The following is a 23,045-nucleotide window of genomic DNA, read 5'->3' on the forward strand; positions in this document are numbered from 1 at the left end:
CTAAAAATCAGATCAATAGTAAAATTTTCTGTAGATAGTAGGAAAGGCTTAAACAAGTTAAAGAAAAATATCAAAGAATTAAGTTGAAGAACAACAAAGAAATAAAAGTACTGCAGAAATTTATAAAAATTAAAAAATCTGATAAAACATATTCAATTGATTAGAAAAGCGAATCTAATAGGAAGAAGTCTAAGAATAATTGATTTAGAAATGGTAACAAGTAAACATTATAATCAGAATAAATAACTGGAAAGACAAAGCTAGATACAAAGACGGGGAGGCGGTTAGCCTATATAGACTCAAAGATATGTAGATTTAATTTTATGTATTTGAATAAATACCTGTGTAGCTTTAACAATATCAAAACCACTATAGTCATGTTCCACTGCTGGTATTGTAGGTTCCTTGGATATTAAGCTATGGCATTCTCTATCAGTTTCTACACAACCCCCGGCACTGGCAGCTGCGGCTCCACAAGCATTTTGGTACATTGTGCACCAAAATAAGGCCGTTATTTAAAACTGCCCTAAAAGATTAAAAATGCAAATAACAACTAGGTTAATTTTTGACATATTAAAGGTATTCACATATTGGTTCAATTCGGATTAGGTGTTTAGAAAGAATACGAGTATACTTTTAATTAGAAAAAAAGAGAGAGAATGAGTTTTAACTAGTTCCAAGCAAAAGATTGTACGTTTGGTGCCTGTCATTCTGATGAAATTGTTCTTACAGGGTCGTACTAACGTATTTTTTTATATTATTGTTTTATTTAAAATTATTAGTAGAAATTTATTAGTAGAAAAAAAAACCCAATGATTGATTGCAGCACTGCATGATCGAACCATCTTTATACAATTATTCTAAACCATAAACCCAAAGATTAACCAATCTTTTAATTATTTTAATTTAATTAACCCAGAAATTTAAACACATGATTCAATATTGTTATTAATATATTGACATTGACGACTTTTAAATTTTGCCCGTTCGACAATCGTTACGAATAGAATTCTATTATCGATCTATTATTTTTTGTGTGCTTTTATGAGCTTTTTTCAGGTTAATAAATAGATACGCTTTCAGATTTCTTGCTGTTATTAGCTCTTTCAAGTAGAAGAGGCTATCAAAATATGATCTTCATACACAAATAAAATTTTGTTTTTGATTTAGATGGTGATTCTTCGTCCCTCAGGATACAATTAAAAACAAACGCAAATAGCTGGAACAATAATTTTAATTACTTTTGTAGGTTTTATAGAATTTTCTTCTATAAAAGTTATGTTTCAATTAAATATGTCCTCAACATTGTCTAAAAGAAATTTTAGTCGATCTTCAGAAAACAAATAATGATAATACCCTTTTCAATACCGTAAAATGGGGTGAGATTGATCTCTCGGGGTGACATTGATCATTTGTCGTTGTATCACATATATGTAGATACAACCGGCAACAATGTAAAATTGTTTCAGGACGTGGCACTATTCATTTCTTGGATCTTGATTATGATCAGTTCACGTCGTTGTTAGTTTGCAATTGGCATTGGGAAGAAGTTATGTGGCTTTGAAATTAACCATAATTTTTGGCCTATTTTTATAGTTTGTGTACTTTTGATGGTAGATAAAGAACAGAGGTAAGTTTGCTATTTCTAGTGTTATAAAATTATTTTGTATGGTTCTGTAATAATAATGTTAAGTATCTAGCATTTTAACTAACGCCAGCTTTTTTAAGATGACGGATAATATTGAATGGGGTGACATTGATCAAGTGATCAATCTAACCCCACGTTACGTACGTTCCAGAAATTAATTTATAATTTTTGTTACAGATTTAAGAATATCAATCAAAATGGGAAGAACGTACAAAGAGCAATTAGGCAGTAGAACGTATGGCAACTTTAATGAAGAACAAGTTAATCAGGGGTTGCACGATGTATTGGAAAATGGATTATCGCTAAGAAAAGCCGAAAAAAATTCAAATTGTCCTACGGAACTTTAAATAACAAATACCATGGAAGAAAGATTAAGAAAACATGTGTATAATCTGTATTCATATATGAGGAAGAAGTATATAGCCATTATAAATAGCATTTTAACGTGTGTAGATTGGGGATATCCTCTAAATGCAATGGATTTGAGAATGATCGTGAAAAGTTTTTTGGACAAAACTGGTAGAAGTGTATCTGGATTTAAGAAGAATATTCCTAGAATTGACTGGGTAAATAGCTTGTTAAAGAGACACGGAGGTATTGCTGGTAAACGATTAGCAACTAATATTAAAAAAAAGCCGAGCAGAAGTATCTCCGAACCTGATTAAAAAATACTTTGACAATTTACAACAAACGATTGAAAATGTTCTATTTGAATATATTTTTAATTACTAGCTATGAACAAACAGAAGTATATCGACAAAACCTTAACGTTATTAAACGACAAATCGACATATAGGGCTTTGGACAAAGATCCTACGTCAGTAATACAAAAAAACTATAATTGTTCGGATTTGATCCAAACTGGCAACAGCGCCCTCGCGTCCTACCCCCAACCACCCTTTGTTACAGACCAAAAATTTGACGATACGAAAGATTGCACACAATTCTCTCTCTTGTACGTTCAACTCTCCGAGAAGACACATCGCTCTGAACCATCCGATCACGTGTTAACAATAATAACCGTAAGTGTTAATATTCATTACACAAGCAATGAGCAAATAAATAGTAATTAGTATATTGTTCATCAAACAATTAAGGGTATACTATTGATAATCAAAATACATTTCTACTGAGCAAGAGTAGTTTTAATTAAATCCATGTAACAAAAAGAACCACCGCTTAATGGAAATATACCAAATCGAAGGCTAATCCGAAGTAATTATATTTTATAATTAGTTACTTGTACCCAGCCGAAGTATTTATTCGGCCCACTTGGACGGTGCAGAGGAACCCAGCCCGTTCCAATAATGACTTAATAAAAATCTTAAAAACCCAACATCAACTTACTGAACTAGTTGCAAAAAAGTTGATAATTATTTATGACATGACTCATGTTTCCCTAAACTTTATTGTTTGCCTAAAATCCATAAATTAGACATTCCTCTCAGGCCTATTGTAAGTTTTTAAAATCCAATACTTACAACATTTCTAAATTTCTTGCTGATACATTAAATGATGCCTTTGAATATCACAATAATTATAATTCTAAGGACACATTTACTTTTGTCAATGCTGTTAGGGGAATGCAGTTACCAAATGATTATGTTTTAATTTCTTTAGATGTGGTGTCGTTATTTACAAACATTCCACTAAATATGGTCACGGACATTATAGAATCAAATTGGAACCTTATAAAAGACTACACGACATTATCAAAAGACAATTTTCTTCAAATCTCTAGGTTCATTTTTAAAAACACTTTAGTTTCAATGGTAAATTTTACTCTCAAATTTTTGTAACACCGATGGGTTACCCGATTAGTCCAATCCTTGCAACTAGTGTAACTGATCATCTCTTAGATAATGTGATTACACAATTACCTTTTGAATTACCATCTATATAAATATATCGATGACATCATATGTGCAGTTCCATCGTATCACATCAATAATACACTGAACATTTTGTTCATTTAATAAACATCTTCAGTTTACAATTAAAACTGAGACAAATCTTAGTAGGTATACCATTTTTATACACAAAGGTAATAAGAAGAAATGACAATATTTTGACATTGGATTGGTACCAAAAGTCGACAACATCAGGCAGGTATATAAATTACTATTCAAATCATATCACCCGTCAAAAATATAATACCGTACTAGTTATGAAAAACAGGATACTGTCCATTGTTGATGACAACTTTTTACAAAAAAATCTGGACATATTATACAAAATTTTTCGTAATAACGGCTATCCTAAGCAAATTAAAAAAAACTGATTTACAGCAGTAATTTCTATGATGGTCCCATCCATGATTCTAACAACAAATCAATCAAATATAAAAAACTCCCCTTTATTAATGGTCTAACTCATTCTGTCATATCCATATTCAAAAATGTTCCTAATATTAGTATAGCTAAATATAATACCATGAACAGCAAACAACTATTTTCAAAAATCAAAGACCCAGTACCAACCCTATGTAAAAGTAATGTTGTTTATGAAATACCTTGTCTAGGATGTCAAAATAGCTACCTTGGCCAAACATCGCAATGGCTAAAACAACTCATCACACAACATAAAAATGATTGCCGCTAGGGAAAAAATACTTGTGCAGAAGGTGAGCACTATGAAAATACCGGTCATATGCATGACTATAACAAAGCTCACATTTTGGCACAGACTGATAACTACAAAAGTAGATTATTTTTTGAGATGTATCAAATAAACAAAAATAAAAACACTTTAAATCATAAAACAGACACTGGACAGTTAAGTAACATATATTGTAATGTATTGAACAAAATTTATAAATATTCAAAATAGCTAACATTCACCTTAATAATTCATCAACGAAATATCATTCTTCTAACATTTCCCTTTTATTTTATTGTTGTTTTTATTTGTACATTTGAAGTAATTTTAATTTTTTTATCTTATTGCTGTGGGGGATGTGCTTAGCACAGTTTAATCTTGATATTCAAAAGTTTACATATTTCAATGTTAGTTTTATTTGTGAAATCTTTTAATTTCTGTGAGTGTTTTTTAAATCTATTTGTACATTATTTGTTTGTAATGTTCTAATTGTTTTACAGTTTACTCCTGCTCCTGATGAAGCTATAAAAAAATGGCGAAATATTGAGTCTTAGGAAAAACAAAGATTTTTATTATAGACCACTATACCTGATATTTCCTACAGATTTATAAATTATTTTTTGGTCGAAATAATTACTTCTAATATATATATATATATATATATATATATATATATATATATATATATATATATATATATATACAGTTAAGTAGCATATATTATAATATATTGAACGCAATTTACTAATATTAAAAATAGCTAACACTCACATTAATAACAACTAACGTTAATAAAATTAATCAAAGAAATATAATTTTTCTAACGTTTCTTTTATTGTTATTTTTTACATTTGGAGTGATTTTACTTGTTTTATCTTATTACTGTAACGAACGTGCCCAAGACAGTTTAATCTTAACATGCAATATTTTACATACTTTAATGTTAGTTTTTATTTGTGAAATCTCTGGTTTTAAATCTATTTGTACGTCATTTGTTTGTAAGGCTAAAATTGTATTACAATGTACACTTGAGGAAGCTATACATGAAAAGCTATAAATAGTAAAATATTGAGTTCTTAAAAAAATCAAAAATTTTTTTAGAGACCACTACCTGATAATTCATATATATATATATATATATATATATATATATATATATATATATATATATATATATATATATTGTAGAGGTTATGCCGATCTCATCCATATGATATATATATATATATATATATATATATATATATATATATATATATATATATATATATATATATATATATATATATCATATGGATGAGATCGGCATAACAGCAATCCTTCTAGAACAGGGAACTATTTTAGCAAAAAAGGACAAAAAAGAATAGGTTCAGTAACTAGTTACGCAGATATAAACATTACCACTCATAACACTCATATTACAACTGGTGGCTCCCATTAAACGTATGGTGGGCTAATGGAAGTCAAATTCTTTTTTTATTAATAAATTCTATTATAAATAGTTTTATTTAATAAATGTCACATGTAACAAAAATATGCAATAAATCCTTCCTATATTAATATTTAAATTTGTTTAATGGCTAATAGTAGGTTTAAAAAAAATATTTTCTAAGGTGTTTCCCATTTCCCCTATCTCTTCTACTTGTTCTAAAGTATCTATATTTTGATGATATTTGTTTGCATTGACTATTCCATATTTCATTTTTTTGCCCCGAGTTCTTTTTTCATAAGGTTTGTATTGTCGCTTCTATTATAATTGTATCTATTTTATTTGGGTACGAGTGTAATATGTATGAATATTACTAAGTTTGTTTTGTAGAGATTATGTTAACTACTCAACTTTGAGACTACCTAGGTTATATTTAAAAAAGCGCGTTTCTAGATTATTTATGCTTAATGATCTACAATGTTAATTGGCAAAAATATTGTTGTCACAATTACAATTACAACACATACTAGTTTTGACTTAACTAAATAAAGCCTGTCTCGTTATAATATAATCAATAACTGATTTTCTTTGGAAAGTATGCTTCTTTATGTTCTTTAGATTCAATTTTTAAATGGTTCTCAATCAGAAGAAAAAAATACTTTGATAGAAAATGCAGCAGTTGGAACAAATAAATGAATTACAAATATTAGTAGACTATTAAATAAATGATTCAAATATATTTCAAAATAGACGTATAGTCGCCGTGTGGAACAGAATCATAAAGCAGAAAACCAATAGAGAAGCTGCAAATCTAGGTAGAGTATGTGTAAAGCATAGAATATCACAATCTAAAGAATATAAAGAACAGCATATAGGATTTATCATAGAGTGTAAAAATCAAATATCTACCCAGAAAAGTCTTCAAAATGAAAATAATAGTACACAAGTTAGTTTTATTGAAAAAATATAAAAAGCAACGTCATATCAAGTTTCCCAGAAAGGAACTGTTAATTGCTGTAAATCTAAAAAACTATTAATTAATAAAGGAAACATACACTGTTGGAAATATGGAAATTCTTAAGATCTGGAATTTAAGATCTTATGTGCTCATTGAAATATCCTTGTAGAATTATCTCCTTTCTAATGTTGATCGTATCCAACAGATTACTCAATTTTCCATCATGGTTATCTTTAGCAACATCCATATCGTCGTTGTATTGAGCATACACTTTTATTATTTCCATTCTATAGCCTTTTATTTTCAGTTCGACTTGGATTATACGTTTATTAACTGAATCACAATATTTGATACTTTTGGCAATTTTCTCTTTATACGTCACGAATTTATATACGATAATAGGTACTATATATATATATATATATATATATATATATATATATATATATATATATATATATATATATATATATATATATATATATATATATATATATATATTATAACCCTTCTCTCTATTCGTCTCTGTTGTTTGTAAGACGTTTCCATATTGGCCCTGCAGTTCTTTTAATATCGTCGCTCCAATGCATTTGCGGTTTTCCTCGTGGTCTTTTGGCTTTATATGGCCGCCAATTTCCGATTTCTTTATTCTATCGGCCATCCTTAAGACGTTCGTTATGTCCAGCCCATTTCCACTTCAGTTTAGCTGCCTGTTCGACAACATCTTTTACTTGTTGTTTCTTCTGTTTTGTCAAACCTCTTTGACATTAGTTTAGTTTTGCTGAAATTCATTTTCAGTCCTTTTTTTAGGGATTCTGTGTGTAACTCCCCAATTATCGTATTCAGTGCATTCCATGTGTCGGCTATTAGTACTACATCATCTGCGTATCTAAGATGGTTCAAGTATCTTCCGTTAATAGGGATTCCCCTATTTTCCCAGTCTATTGATTTTTACTGGTCTTTTTCGATTCCATTGTCCAACGTCACTATCATTTCAGCTTGTTCGTAAATATTATGTATTAATATTCTGTACCTGGGGTCGATCCAGTTGTTGACTAATGCTTCTTCTATTGCCCAAAGTTCTACGCTATCAAAAGCTTTTTCATAATCTATAAAAGCCAGACATAATGGGAGATTGTATTCGTTAGTCTTTTCTATTAATATTTTCAAAGTCTCCAGATGGTCACAGGTACTGTACTCTTTTCTAAATCCGGCTTGTTCTACTGGTTGATATCGGTCAAATTTAATTGTTAATCTGTTTGTAATAATCTTTGTAAAGGTTTTGTAAAGTTGTGAAAAAAGTGAAATTGGTTGATAATTTTTCAGGTCTGTGGTGTCTCCCTTTTTGTGTATTAATATTGTTTTAGCAGTATTCCATTGTTCGGGTATGTTGCCCTCGAATAGACATTTATTAAATAGTATTTTTAGATATGTGATGGCTTCTTCTCCGCCTTCCTTTAGCATTTCTGCTAGGATTCCATCGCTTCCAGGAGCTTTATTCCTTTTTATTTCTTTTACTGCTCTATTTCTTCGTGGCTTATTTCGGGCATCACTTTTGAGTTGACATTTGTTATCTGCCTTTTTAAGTTCTGCTTTGAGGGGTTAGGGAGATCGTTTTTGGAACGATACAGATCGGCGTAGAACTTTTCAATTGAGTTTGCTATATCAGATTTACTTTTTTCTAGTTGTCCTTGTTCATTTTTAATGGTTATTATATTTTTCTTTCCTAGTTTCGGTTTGGTACATTTGAGACTTCGGTTTTTCTATATGACTTGTTCTATACGGTCTTCTTAATGTTTTTAATGTCTTCTTTTATCTGTTTTCTGTTTACTCGATTAAGTTCTTTAAATTATTTATTTATTTATTATTTTCTTTGTTTCAGCATGTTTTGTGATTCTACACTTATTTTGGATTTTCGATTTCTGTTAGCGGTTGCCACTTCTGAGCTTGCATTTAATAGTTCTTTTGTTATGACTTCATTGATTTCATTTAAGCTAAGTTTATCTAAATTTAATACTTTCGCGGGTTTTAACTTGCTTTTATAATAATTTTTATATTATAGTTTCCTATATAAATTTATATATTTATTTTTCTGTTAGCTTTCATTACCCTTTTTTTTATTTCAACCAGAACCACTACTTATGTCAATTTAAAAATGTTTCATTCATCTAGAATCTCCTCTTCTTTTCTATGTAGGCTTTTGACAGCTCAGGTACCAAAATTTGTAATAATTTTTCGTTTGCCAAGTTATTTGTTATTTATGATCGGTTTCAACCCCTTACTAGGTACTTTAGTATTATTAATAGCTTTTTCGGAAAGCAGAAGTGCTGGGGCTACGTTTTGTTATAACTTCTTTCATCATCTCTTCTTTGTTACATAACATACAGCCACACTTCACCATGTATTCAGTGGTTATGACATAAAGACTTCGTAAGAGTAGGATCTGCTGGCAGAGCTGAGCTATTTCTAGAAACTCTGAATTATTTATTGAAATATAGACATTATTCGAGGTTTTATTACGGCATGGGCAGCAGTAATCGCTTTTTATCCACTTTTAAGCACCGTTATCATCATTTATCACAGTAATTATTTATTTATTTTAGTTATGCTTCACGTTTAATAAACGTACTAATTTTTTTTCAGCCAACTATGGGTGATTTAATATCTGTAATCAGATCTCTTAAACGCACAAAATGGCAGGGACACTACAACAATTCAGACAAAGGCAAATTTTATAAAAGAATCCAACTCACAATTTCCGTCAAGACATGGTTTAAACAAGTTTCCAACAGAGGCTTCATCAAAACTATTTGTAGAATAAGAAGCAATTATTGTATGACTCCAGTATACAAAAGAAAAATAGGACTGACAAATAATAATGAATGTATATGTGAGGAGCTAGCTGATCTACAACATATGCTGTTAGAATGTCCTTTACATTTTATTGAAATATCAAATTTTTTTACCAAGCTAGTTCAACTTAATGTTCAATTACCTTCTAATCTAACACATCTTTTAGAGTCAAAGAATCTAGATGTATATAAAATTTTATATGGCCATATTAATTGCTTAAAATTAAAGCTCTGACAAAAAAAAACAATAAAAAAAAATAAAGAATAAAAAAAATGGAGAAAAAAATAAAAAAAAAGTAAAAAAAAGTAAAAAACAAATAAAAAAAAAAGATACAAAAAATAAAACAGCAAAAACAGAGTAAACTAGTAAGTAAGTTTCTAACATTCCATGTCTTAACTCTCAATACAATAGTTTTAAATTTAAATACTAACAATATCTTGTGTAAAGAGAGAACTCAAAACAAATTGACTGGCCAGTTGGTTGTCAAAACCAGTGCCAATAAAACACACACACACACAATATTTCCTTTTGGTTTTTTAAATTTATTATGCTTATTTGTCTGAATATTCATTACTATTAGATGCTTCCACACTGTTTATTTATGGTTTCTCTACATTTTCCCTTAGCATTCGATTATATTGTATTTAGTTAGGTAAGGTTAACCTATGGAATGGTGGTATGCGGGGTCATCACAAAACATGACAGCATAAGCATAGGCATAAGCCACACCAAACATGAGAGTACCTATATTATTTTAACGCGATGCGTTTGTTGAGGTTATAGTAGCCATTACTACGGGGTAATTAAAGGTGATCACCATTATTCCATTAATGTTGAAGATAATCACATAATTGAACTTATATCAAGGAGTATATAATATACATTTACTACTCAAATTAATAAGAAAAATTATCTGCAAAATATCTACCATGAATGTTAAAAGATTCAAATAAGATTCAAATAAATACAGCTGTCTTTTAACGTTGTATAAACAAGACAAATATTTTTTTTTGTAAGATTAGTGACGCAAGAAATTGGACAAGTGTTTTCCTGAACTGCTGAAGCAGGCTTCGGTTCGTCATCCGTAATTTTCCCGTAGCAATTATCGACTATTTTCAATAGTTAAAAAACATTTGTGTGATAAACGATTTTCTTCAGTGCAGTAAACCAGTGCTTTGGAGGTCGAACAACCTTTCTCTCGAAAAGTATTACAAATGATAGAAAATATATGGAAAAAATCTATTAATCTTAATATAGATTATGTTGAAAAATGAACATGAGGTATTTGCCAATTTATTGAAGGTGGGTGAGTGTTGGATCAAGGGCTCGGTTCTTTGTGTAACAAAATTAAGTTTTACAATAAAAAACTTTGATACAAAAATATAATTATTTATTCTAAAAACATTTTCATTGTTAATATAAAATCATGTTCATTAAAATACTTTGCCAATTTGTATAAAATAAGAAATTAATACAGAATTTACCATGTGATAAGTGTTATTTTTATCTATGGTTTTCCTTTCACTAAATATTTTCGGAGATACTGCTGTAATCCTAAACACTTCAATACCATCGTTTAAATCAAAACCGTCCATAACTTTACTATCGAAAGTGTTAGAGGAACAACGTTCATTGTCGCACTGACTGGTATCTTGACCTTCATGAGATGCTAAGTTTATCATAGCTTCATTTTGTAAAGGAATTCTGAAGTCTTCATTTACTAGAGTTGCATTCTTAAAATGGAAATCCTCATTCCAGGAGATTACTGTCTCTGTTAAAATAGTTACGTTGTATTCAATTGTTGAACTAATACTAAGATCCGAAAAATCTACGTTTCTGTTCAATGATTCATAAACGTTTAGAGTTATGCTTACTGATTCAGATCCGGTAGACTGAACACTGGTAAAATTTCTATTAGTAAAAGGTGTCTGATCGTAGGGATTTTCTCTTTTCGTAATTTCTAGGTTCAAACCTTCCGGTGTTGGTAAACCGGCAATATTAACATTTTGTGCTATTTTAAAATACAGTTGAAGATATTCATCTGGGCTGTTGGTGTATGAGATGGCACTGAGATCTATATCACTAACATAATCGGTTGATACGGAAACTGATATATTATCTGGATTAAATTCATCATTAATTATGTTCCTGAAATATACAAAAATAAATATAAGTAAAATTAAGTTTACCTACGTAAATTCAAAAAAATTTTTACCTCATTAAATTAATTTATAAATGCATGATCCTTAATATGTTGTCTTATTTGTAATTGAAATAAGGTTGAATGCTCGAATAAATGAACTTTGATCAAATGAAAGGCAGATATCGAGCACAGTTTTATTAATTAAATCCTGCCCCAGTACAATCACAGAATGTCTAAACATAAAATTGTACATAACACTACACTACACAAGGATAAACAGTTTAAAATTATTTGAAGTAGGCGAAGCTACATTACGGTCGGCATGGAGATTGGAGAATCATTCTCTCTCTTGTTGCCGACCATAATGTAGCTTCGTTTATTTTAAATAATTTTAAACTGTTTGTCCTTGTGTAGTGTAGTGTAATGTACAATTTTATGTTTATGACATTCTGTGATTGTTGGATAGGCCAAAATTGACGAAATGCCCCTGAAGATACTCTAGGAAGCGAAAGTACTTGGGCAAGATTTAATTAATAAAACTGTACTCGATATCATTCGATCAAAATTTATTTGTAATTAGTCAAAGATTATCAGCAACCTGTACAAACTATTTTGCCAGTTCTTATTTCAAGATAGAGTTACATGTCTAACGAAAGATTTATTAGCTCTGAAGAAAAACCAGAGTGTCTCGGAAGCGAAATGGAGGAACTCAACACAGAGGAAAATCTAGATAGAGCCTCATGACAATTTCCAAATAACATAATAAAGGCATATCAATAAAGTTGTTCATTGAAACGTAAAACAACCACTAGGGATGTTCCCTAGTAGGACAAAGGATTGGCTAAACTTCTTCTAAACTAAAAGGAAAAAGGTTAGAGAACACTTTAATGGGGCAAAATGTACAGGTAGGTAGCTGGGAACATTTTTCACTTAGAACATCAGAACAACTCAGAAAATCAGAGAGGAACTCTTGGAGGAAACGGTGCAAAGTGATAACAGAATTAGCCCCTGCACAACGACTCTAAAAGGTTCTCTCAAAATATTACATACATTAAATCGGACTGATCAAAGCCGAATAGTGACTATACTAAAAGCCTAACGGAAACTATTAAAAAGCTTTTAAAGACTCATTTGCCTTGCTCTCAACAAATACTAAAAGATCAACCTCAAAGCATCCAGCTGGCAGATGCTCCAAGAGGCTTAAAGAGATCCAGCAGGAAACTTACGGAAACATTTTTACAAAAAACAAAATCGAATGGGCCGTTAAAAGCTTCACACCTTTTAAATCCCCTAGTAAGGACGGAATTTTTCATGCATTACTCCAAAAAGCTACTCCAATGCTAAAAACTAGAATCACCACCGCTAGTATTGGGGGAGAATCTGTGACTGTGACAGCAGTAAAAGGGTACCCTAAAGGGAAGTACTATCGCCCCTGCTGTGATCTCTGGTCGTGGATGACATCCTTAACAAGTTGTATGATTCTAATTTCACAACCCAAGATTACGCTGATGACCTAGTTATTAAAATTAGAGGTAAACATTACCAGACTATATCTAGTCAAATTCGACTTCTAAACACCCTTTGAAGTAGTCATAAAAACCACCAAATGGGTGAAAAAGTTGAACCGATTCTGGAAGAAGGTTTACCCGTATGGTATATGAATGGATCTAAGATAGACGAAAAAGCAGGAGTGGGAGTTACAATGCCCAATTTCAGGCTATTTAAATCTCTTACAAACCATCCAATTATCTTTGACAAAAATACATGCTATATACATTGGTGCCCAATACTGTCTTAACCGAGACACTCATAGGGTAAGCCTTTATTTTAGTAGATGGCCAAGCCACCTTAAAGGGTTTAAAATCATCTACTTGTGAGTCAAAGTTGGTTTGGAACTGTAAACAATCCCTCAAGAAGTTGGCAGAACGCAACAAAGTAACTTTGATGTGGCTGCCAGGTCACAAGGAAATTGCAGGAAATGAAGAAGCTGACAGCCTCGCAAAAGAAGGGGCTAATAGGGCTAAAATGAGTAAAAAAAATCAAAATGGCCACTGGTTTTCTCACTAGTCACTGTCCTCTAAGATGTCATCTTAAAAAAATGGGCAAATCAGATATTGAGAACTGTCGTTTCTGTGACAACAAAAAAGAAACGGCAGAACGTACACTATACAACTGCGTAGAAATATTCTGCAAACGACTAAAATTCCTAGAAGAGGTCAGTGTAGAGCCTTATGACATAGGAAACATGTCACCTAGGAAGCCAATCCACTTCATCGGAAGTATTGGCATTCTAGAGTTCAACTACATTAAGGTATGCACAAAAAATCCAAAGATCTCTAAAGGTCGAAGTGCGTGAGGCTACGTGGCCTTAACGACCTCACATAATCTACATCTACATGTCTAGTGAAGAAAATATTATCTATCTTATTATCTTCGTTAACTAATGAAATCAAATTCTTTTATATCCAATGCTTTTATATTTTAAACAATTTTTTAGTAAACTGATCATCTTCATCATCATCATACGGTGGTACAACACTTAATGGCCCGGACCTTCTTAAGCTTTCTATGCTATTCTGCTCTATCCCTTGCTTGGGTTTCTCAATTAATAGCACTTTTCCCTTGCTGAGATCTTCTCAGCATCTTTTGTTACGCCATTTATCCACCTTAGCTTTGATCTGCCCTGTGTTTTATTCCTACCGGCTACGCTTTTAAAATGTTTTGTATTATGTTCGATTCTGCGGCCGGACTAAATGTCCTACCCATTGCTGACGGTTTCACTTGATTATGGTGGTAATATCTTTTTAACCAAACTTCGTTTGCTCGTAGATATTCTATAGTTCAAGGTTATATCTACCAATCCCTATTCAGCTTTCACAGACCGCTTCGTTTATTTTGAGTAATACCTTTCCTTCAATGTAGAGTGGAGTCGTCGGTTTTGGTGAGGGTCAATGCCTCTGATCCATTGAGATGATCTGGGATCGATGATGGCCAATCTAAGTGAGCACGGACACTATCAGCGGTCTATACAGCCTTATACGAGTTTTTGAGACACCTTTGTTAGCTAAATACTGTGATAGACTCTGATAATACCTATTTGAAATTATAATCCTTTGCCTTTTTATTTTCACTGATATGTTATTATTTGACTCAACCGATGTCCCTAGATATATGAACTCTTTGACCGCTTTGAAGTTTTGGTCACTGGCAATTAGATCTGCTTCAACATTTCCAACTCTCGTGTTTGCGTTAGTCGGCATAACTTTGGTTTTATTTTGATTTAATCCCATTCGTTCTGCTGATGGTACTAGGCTGGTTAGAATTTCCATGGTTCTCGCCATTGTTATAATGTCCACGTGGTCAGTTCACCTGCTGTCCAAATTAGCCTCTCGAGTTAGTTTTTCTAAGGCTATGTTAAAAAGCTGACACGCCAAACGACAAAAGGAGTTGAAGTGTCGTTCTGACTTTTTACTGCTGACAACACATTGGTCATCATCAAATTTATCATGCATATCAGTTTTTTTGGAATCCCTAATTCATTCATAGCGTTGTACAGATTTATGGCACTGTCATATACCGCTTTAACATTGACACATATGTAGATGGTAGATATCTATATTAAACGTTTGGCTTTTTCGAAAATTATATGTACTGTGAAGATATTGTTAAGAGTTTAATATCCAAGCCTGAAACCTGTCTGATATTCTTCTTATGCAATATATTTGACAATATAATATTGTATGCGATATTTACCAGAAATAAGGCATTGGCAATGAAAAGGAGGTAAGTGCCAAAAACTAAATTTTACAGGAGAAGCAAAAAAGACGTTTTGAAAATTTGTCGCTTACCACCTTTTCAATGTCAACTCCTTCCGAGGGAATTATTGAATTCTAGTTGGTTTCACTCTCAATTCCTATCTTTACCTCCAAGGCGGTACACGCCGGTAACCTGAGCAACCCCACTGGAGATTGGGTAACCAACCCCCAGTGGAAGGTAGGGTCAGGACTGACGAAAAAGGGAGTCTTGGTCCTCCGACGAATAGGGGGTTGGACGGAAGGTTAACTACCTTCTCCTAGAAAAACCATGAGTTATGAACGTTCAAGGAAGAAAAGCCGGACTGATCAAACGACGACGACTGTGCGAGAAAAAGGAACACGATTTGAGGGTTGCGACATGGAATATTCGTACCTTATATAGATTGGGAGCTCTCCAAAATCTCCTAAATGAACTAGACAGATACAAAATAGACATAACTGCCATACAAGAAATGAGGTGGATTGGAAACAATATAATGGAAAAAAGAAGCCATACGATTTTCTACAGCTGCGATCCTAAAGATCACGTCTTGGGCACAGGATTCATAGTAAACAAGAGAGTAAAGCATACTATAAGAGATTTCAGAGCCATTAGTCCAAGACTGTGCATTTTAAGAGTTAAAGGTCGTTTCTTTAACTACAGTCTAATTAATGCGCATGCCCCGACAGAAGAAAAAGAAGAGGAAATTAAAGAAGAATTTTATGACGAATTAGAGTCCGCATATCAGTTATGCCCAAAAAATGATATAAAAATAATCTATGGAGACCTAAACGCCAAAGTTGGAAAAGAACAGCAATTCCAACCCACAATAGGTAGGCACAGTCTCCATGAGCAATCAAATGACAATGGCAATAGGTTAATAAACCTAGCAAGATCACTTAACATGGTGATTGCCAGCACATACTTCGCTCGCAAAGATATACACAAAGGTACCTGGAAATCCCCGGATGGACTTACAGTAAATATGATAGATCATGTTATTGTAGACTCGAGACACCAATCGAATATAATAACTGATCACTACCTGGTCGAAAGTAGGGTAAGGGCTAGAATTTCAAACATCAAAAAGGAAAGACGATACATGAACGATACAAGGTAGAAAGACTCAAAGAAACAAACAAAAATAAAGAGTATAAAGAAAAGATAAACAACAAACTAGAAAACAGAATAACACATGAAAACCTAAATAAAGAGTGGGAAGAATGCAGAGACATCATAAAAGAGGCAGCTAAAGAAGTACTAGGCATAAAAGGTAGAGAAAGAAAAACAAGAACGAATGACTGGTTTGACGAAGAATGTCAGATCATCACAGACAAAAAAAACAGAGCATATTTACTGATGCAACAGGGGCACAGAACCCGACAAGCAGAGGAAGAATATAAACGACTACGCAAAGAAGAAAAGAAAACTCACCGAAGAAAAAAGAGAGAATATATGAACAAAGAACTTCAAGAACTACAAGAACTAAGTAAATCAACAGAGACAAGAAAATTTTATCAGAGACTAAACAAAAGCAGAAAAGACTTCAAACCGAGAACAACGATGTGTAGAGATAAGGAAGGTAATATATTGACAGAATAGCAAGAGATACTAAGTAGATGGACAGAACATTTTACGGAAAAGTTTGAAGGAGATCGGAGAGAGACGACCCCTGACATACCATTAGACCAAGCAGACAACAGGGAAAAGACTCCACCAACAATAGCCGAGATTAGAGCAGCAGTAGAAAAATTAAAGAACAATAAAGCACCGGGATCGGATCAAATAGCATCGGAGTTACTAAAGGAAGGAGGAGACGCACTACAAAAAACAATACATGAATTGATAACAAAGATATGGTCGAATAAACAGATACCAACGGAGTGGAATAGCGGTATTATTGTACCACTACATAAAAAAGGAAATCAGTTAGAATGTGGAAACTACCGTGGAATCACGCTGCTGAATGCAGCATACAAAATAATGTCCAATGTCATTTATGAAAGACTTAGACCACACGCTGAAAAAATAGTTGGCAAATACCAAAGTGGCTTCTGTAGACAGAAGTCAACAATAGACCAGATATTTGTTCTACGACAGATCCTCGAAAAAACAAGTGAATATAACATCGACACCCATCATCTCTTCATAGACTTTGAAAGCGCATATGACAATATAAACCGAGAATTCTTAATAAAAGCAATGAAAGAATTTAATATACCAACACAACTAATAGAACTGATAAAAGAATCTCTAAAAGTAGAAAGTAGAATCCGGATACAAAATGAATTAACGGAAACAATAGATGTGAAAAAGGGACTACGCCAGGGAGACGCTCTATCATGCATCTTGTTCAACATCGTGCTCGAGAAAATACTGAGGGACACAACAACAGTCAATACACGAGGAACAATCATTAATAAAAGCGTGCAAATACTAGCATTTGCAGATGATGTTGACATAATCGCAAGATCAAGAAGAGAAATGATAGAGGCATACGACCAAATAGAACGAGCTGCACAAAATAGTGGTCTTAAAATCAATCAGACCAAAACAAAATATATGCAGGTAAGAAAAAACGCAGAAATAAGGCAGCCACAAAATATAACAATAGGAGAATACAACATAGAGGAGGTAAAAAACTTTATATACTTGGGATCCCTAGTCACGTCTGATAATAACGTTACGGAGGAAGTGAAGAGGCGAATATTTATTGCAAATAAATGTTACCATGGCTTAATTAGACACCTAAGATCAGATAACGTCGCAAGAAAGACAAAATGCCAAATATATAAAACCCTAATAAGACCGGTACTCACATATGGCTCAGAAACCTGGACACTTACTAAAAGAGAGGAAAAGTTGTTAGCCACCTTCGAAAGAAAAATCTTGCGACACATATATAAGGGCACAAAAGAAAACGGAATATGGCGAAGACGATACAACTCTGAACTATACAAAATATACCAGGGTCCGGATATTATAACATTCATCAAAATAGGACGGCTGCGTTGGATAGGACATGTAGAAAGAATGGAAGAAGGCGAAATACCAAACAAAATATTCAAACAGATGCCAGTAGGAAAAAGAACAAGAGGAAGACCGAAACTGAGACACTTAGAAAATGATATAACAACCTTAAAAATAAAAAACTGGAGAAAAAAAGCACGAAACAGATCGGAATGGAGAAGAATCCTAAAACAGGCCAAGACCCAAAAAGGGTTGTCGAGCCAGTGATGATGATGATGATGAGTTGGTTTCACTCTATTCGATACATCCATATTAAGCCTAGGCTCTATTTCTCTGGTATTTGCTACTCAGACCAATTTTTACATTTTAGTTAACCGATTATGTATTTTAATTATGTTTTCATTTTAAATAAATTCATTTTGGTTTTTGCATGAACGTATAAAAATTTTTTAATGAAATTTTTTTAGGTATATTATTCGTACAAGCCGTCACTTTAATTATCTAATAAAATCTAAATGAAGATTTAATAATTTAAATTATTAAATATTGCTTTATATTTAATTAGTTAATTGAAGTGACAGCTTTTAGTTAATTGAAGAGCTAAATATCCACATCGTGTTTAGCAACTTACCCCCATTTCGATGGACTATAATTTTCTGGACCCTCCTGAAAATATAAATAAGTTTTAGAAATATATATATATATATATATATATATATATATATATATATATATATATATATATATATATATATTTAAGAGTTTACTATATATATATATATATATATATATATATATATATATATATATATATATATATATATATATATATATATATAGTAAACTCTTAAATATTGGGGAAATCTGCAAAAAAGACTCTAATAGAGTATCAATTGTTTCGCCGAACGTTTTCGCCAAAGATAATTAATTTGGCTTCTTCAGGGCTGAAAGAGAATAAATTATAATTAGCTACCATATATTATCTATTAAAAACATTATTGATCTTACCGTAACTTAGAATTGTTAAAAAACTTTGCTAGTAACAACATAATGGTGTTTTTTGTTACTATGTGCAAAAAACAGTTTTTTTTAACGTTGGAAATGTATGGTAGCTTTGAACTTAAAACGTAAAGGTTTACCCAAGGTTAATCGAAAAACCCAATATAACTACATTTAAAAGGAGGTAATTATTTGAATTGTCGGCAATAACTAAATTTTTGATTGTTAGAAAGTTTAAATGTGAGGTTCTGTTTTAGAGAGAACGCATGTGCTGACAAATTCAATTAGTTCTTTGTGCTTTGCTGACAAATTCAATTTGTACACATAAACAGAACCTCACATTTAAACTTTCTAACAATCAAAAATTTAGTTATTGCCGACAATTCAAATAATTACCTCCTTTTAAATGTAGTTACATTGGGTTTTTCGATTAACCTTGGGTAAACCTTTACGTTTTAAGTTCAAGGCTACCATACATTTCCAACGTTAAAAAAACTGTTTTTTGCACATAGTAACAAAAAACACCATTATGTTGTTACTAGCAAAGTTTTTTAATATTCTAACTCTACAATTCTAAGTTACGGTAAGATCAATAATGCTTTTAATAGATAATATATGGTAGCTAATTATAATTTATTCTCTTTCAGCCCCGAAGAAGCCAAATTAATTCTCTTTGACGAAAACGTTCGGCGAAACAATTGATACTCATTAGAGTCTTTTTTTGCAGATTTTCCCAATATTTAAGAGTTTACTATTTAACTTATCTGCAAAGAATAAATTTCTTTTCTCTCTCTCTCTCTCTCTCTCTCTCTATATATATATATATATATATATATATATATATATATATATATATATATATATATATTAACTATTAGATAATAAGAGTTTACTATTTAACTTATCTGCAAAGAATAAATTTCTTTTCTCTCTCTCTCTCTCTCTCTCTATATATATATATATATATATATATATATATATATATATATATATATATATATATATATATATTAACTATTAGATAATATAAAAAAAGGTTTGTTTTTTAATAGGAAATACCTTCTTAAATAGTAGAAAAGATTAATTATTAAATTATTAAAAATATATAACGTCCTTATTTATTAATGTGAATAAAAATGTGTCCAATAGTATTTCCTATAGATTCTTGCGGTTGTATGAACTGCATGAATCGACATGTACAGTACATATATCTAATTGGCTTTTTAAATCTGCAGGTTAAGACTGTTTACAATTCTTTACGTATCTTAATATTGTTCTGAAGATATTTTCTTGTGGCATGTTAAAGTAATTACTATTTAAATGGGAATAAGTCACAATTAAAGTTTAAAGTAAGTTTATTGACATTTCAATTTCCACTTCGGAAATCGTTCTTAAAATACATTTTATAAATTTACCAATGTTTGTACATATTTTGAGAACGAGTGGAAATTGAACCGTCAATAAACTTACTTTAACCTTTAATTGTGGCTTATTCCCATTTAAATAATAATTTCTTTACGTATCTGACGAAAAGAAATCAAGTCCTATAATCTATCTGTTTGGAAACACGTGATTTACATATTCATCAGTAGTGCGTGCATTGTATGTAAGGTGGAGCACGATCTTGCCACATTATTGATTATTATCTTCCAAATGGTCTTCCAAAAGATCTAATAAAATATTCTTTAGAAAATTTAAGTACATAAATCCAATCAGTATATCTTCATATGTAGAAGTACGGGCCAATCAAATAAACACTGAATATCCCAGATCACATGTTGATATATCAGACTGTTTAAAAATTAATTTGTTAAACTAACTGTGGATTTTCAACCACTCGAGTATTGTTTGTATTCACTATGCTGTTATTATACAAGGGACTTTTATGACTCTAACATTATTGGTTTTCATAATTCGAAATCTAATTCAAAAGGATATTACTTGTGTTGATTCAAAAACCTTTGTATAGTGTTTTTAGTTAATCCCAATCCTTCAGCTTATCCTTTTTATTCTTTATTCTAAGGACTGGACATTCGTTGCTTCTTTCAGCATCACACTTCGCTACATCTTTTCATGGGGCATCCTACACTTCTCTGTCTATCATGTCTTGTAATTTCTTTCATTCTTGGGTGTAGGTATATAAATAATTATACTTTTATCTTAATAAATTAATAAAGGCGCTTATCAGTATTTCTCACGATGCGACAGCGAAGAATGCGAATCAACAAGTCTCAAGATATTTCCCCAAGAAATTTTCTTTGTGTTTTCTCCGATATGCTGTTTTTTAGTTGTGGATTTTTTCATATCCCCTACTATTAATAACAACACTTTTCTGTAGGCTACATCGTGATATTAAAATAAAATTAAAACCTAAATAGAACAGAGGCGTTATCCATGGCTTACAAGAAATTTTTTTGCAATTTTGTCTCAAAACATGCTTCAAAACGATATGATTTTTTCTTTCTATTGTTTTTAGATAATCGCTCGATTTTAACTAGAAATTTTCTAGATAAGAAATCGGTCGACTTTGTATTCGGATGTGATTTATTTACAGTAGAAAATTTTCACTACTGTGTTATAAGAATGACGGAAAGAATTTAACGTACAAAGTTTAATATTTGTATAACATAGGAGCCGAAAAAACTGACGCAAAAAGTCTGAGGCGATTTTGGGAAACATTCGGAAGCAAAGAAGTTATTATAAGTAATGGAGTAAAAATCAAGGTTTTCGGATGATTTGAAGCCGTATCGCACATAAGAGTAGATAGGATATAAGAAGAAAATAGGTAAATTTTTATTCGCCGATTATACGTTCTAACCAAAAAGCGAATACGTATTTTTTGAACAGGTTTTTGATCAACGATGTCTATTTGTAATCGACATGCAGTATAAAAACGGTAGTTTAGACAAATGAGTGTCTAATAAAAAAACCAAATGTTTTGTTTCAGCAGTAACGCTAGCACTAAACAATATTCGTACATATTATTCTGTCTTTTATTTGTAAAAAAAAGAAAAACAACCAAAAACTTACCTTAGCAAGTAGCCCTACAAAACACAAAAATAGAATAATATTTCTCAGAGTAACCATTTTTGTTTCTAAAGAGTAGATTGACATATTATTTAGACGAATATCGTAGATTTATTTATTAATACAAATCCTTATCGTTCACCGTTTGTCTAATCTGTCTGTTTTTTTATAGATAAGTGTTTTATTTTTTATTTAAAACATATAGTCAAGCAGACCTATTCAAATTAAAAGAGGCGAAATATTAACTTTTCTAAACATTACGAAATAAATAGCCCATTTTGGACAAAAATTGTCACTAACAAGTCAAAAATTTTCAAAATATGGCAAATAAGCATATTTTAATGTTAATAAATTTACTTACTTGATACAAATTAGATTACAATATTTAACAATTATATTGAAAAATTCAATGTTTAGTCACAACGAAAATCCTAATTAAAAATAAATTATTATAAATATAATTATTAAAAAAAAAAATAAATACCTGTTTAGTATCTTTCTCGCTACATGGCCTGCATTATTGCAAATTACACATTGACAATTATGGCAAATTACACATTGAAGACCAAGAGCAGACAAACGTAGTGGAGGAAGACCACCTATACGTTCGGCTGACGACATCAGG

At 31.4% G+C, this 23,045-nt stretch overlaps 2 protein-coding genes across 5 annotated transcripts in view; both read right to left on the reverse strand.

Annotated features, from left to right (window-relative positions):
• Hip14 (palmitoyltransferase Hip14) overlaps window positions 1-586 on the reverse strand; it is a 77,313-nt gene extending 76,727 nt beyond the window's left edge. For all 4 annotated transcript variants that reach the window (XR_011950675.1, XR_011950676.1, XM_072529690.1 and 1 more), the window contains exon 1: window positions 342-586. Coding sequence is in view for 2 of the 4 variants with exons in the window: in XM_072529690.1 (XP_072385791.1) it covers window positions 342-491 (150 nt within the window). In the remaining 2 variants the exon portion in view is untranslated. The remainder of the gene's footprint in view (window positions 1-341) is intronic.
• Window positions 587-10,854: 10,268 nt separating this feature from the next.
• On the reverse strand, window positions 10,855-22,578 carry LOC140438269 (uncharacterized). The gene is made up of 3 exons (XM_072527962.1): window positions 22,424-22,578; window positions 19,026-19,060; window positions 10,855-11,634 (listed from the first exon to the last, which is right to left on the reverse strand). The coding sequence occupies exons 1-3, from the start codon at window positions 22,505-22,507 to the stop codon at window positions 10,920-10,922; spliced, it is 834 nt and encodes a 277-aa protein (XP_072384063.1). The 5' UTR covers window positions 22,508-22,578; the 3' UTR covers window positions 10,855-10,919.
• Between the last annotated feature and the right edge of the window lie 467 nt (window positions 22,579-23,045).

This window comes from Diabrotica undecimpunctata, chromosome 4 (genome assembly GCF_040954645.1).
Source record: "Diabrotica undecimpunctata isolate CICGRU chromosome 4, icDiaUnde3, whole genome shotgun sequence".
Taxonomy (NCBI): domain Eukaryota; kingdom Metazoa; phylum Arthropoda; class Insecta; order Coleoptera; family Chrysomelidae; genus Diabrotica; species Diabrotica undecimpunctata.

Excerpts from the sequence above, each read along its gene's own strand:
- LOC140438269 (XM_072527962.1), bottom strand. The coding sequence starts at position 22,507 with ATGTCAATCTACTCTTTAGAAACAAAAATGGTTACTCTGAGAAATATT. Across the intron at positions 19,061-22,423 it reads TTGTAGGGCTACTTGCTAAG|GAGGGTCCAGAAAATTATAG; the intron begins GTAAGTTTTTGG and ends TTATATTTTCAG. Across the intron at positions 11,635-19,025 it reads TATAGTCCATCGAAATGGGG|GAACATAATTAATGATGAAT; the intron begins GTAAGTTGCTAA and ends TGTATATTTCAG.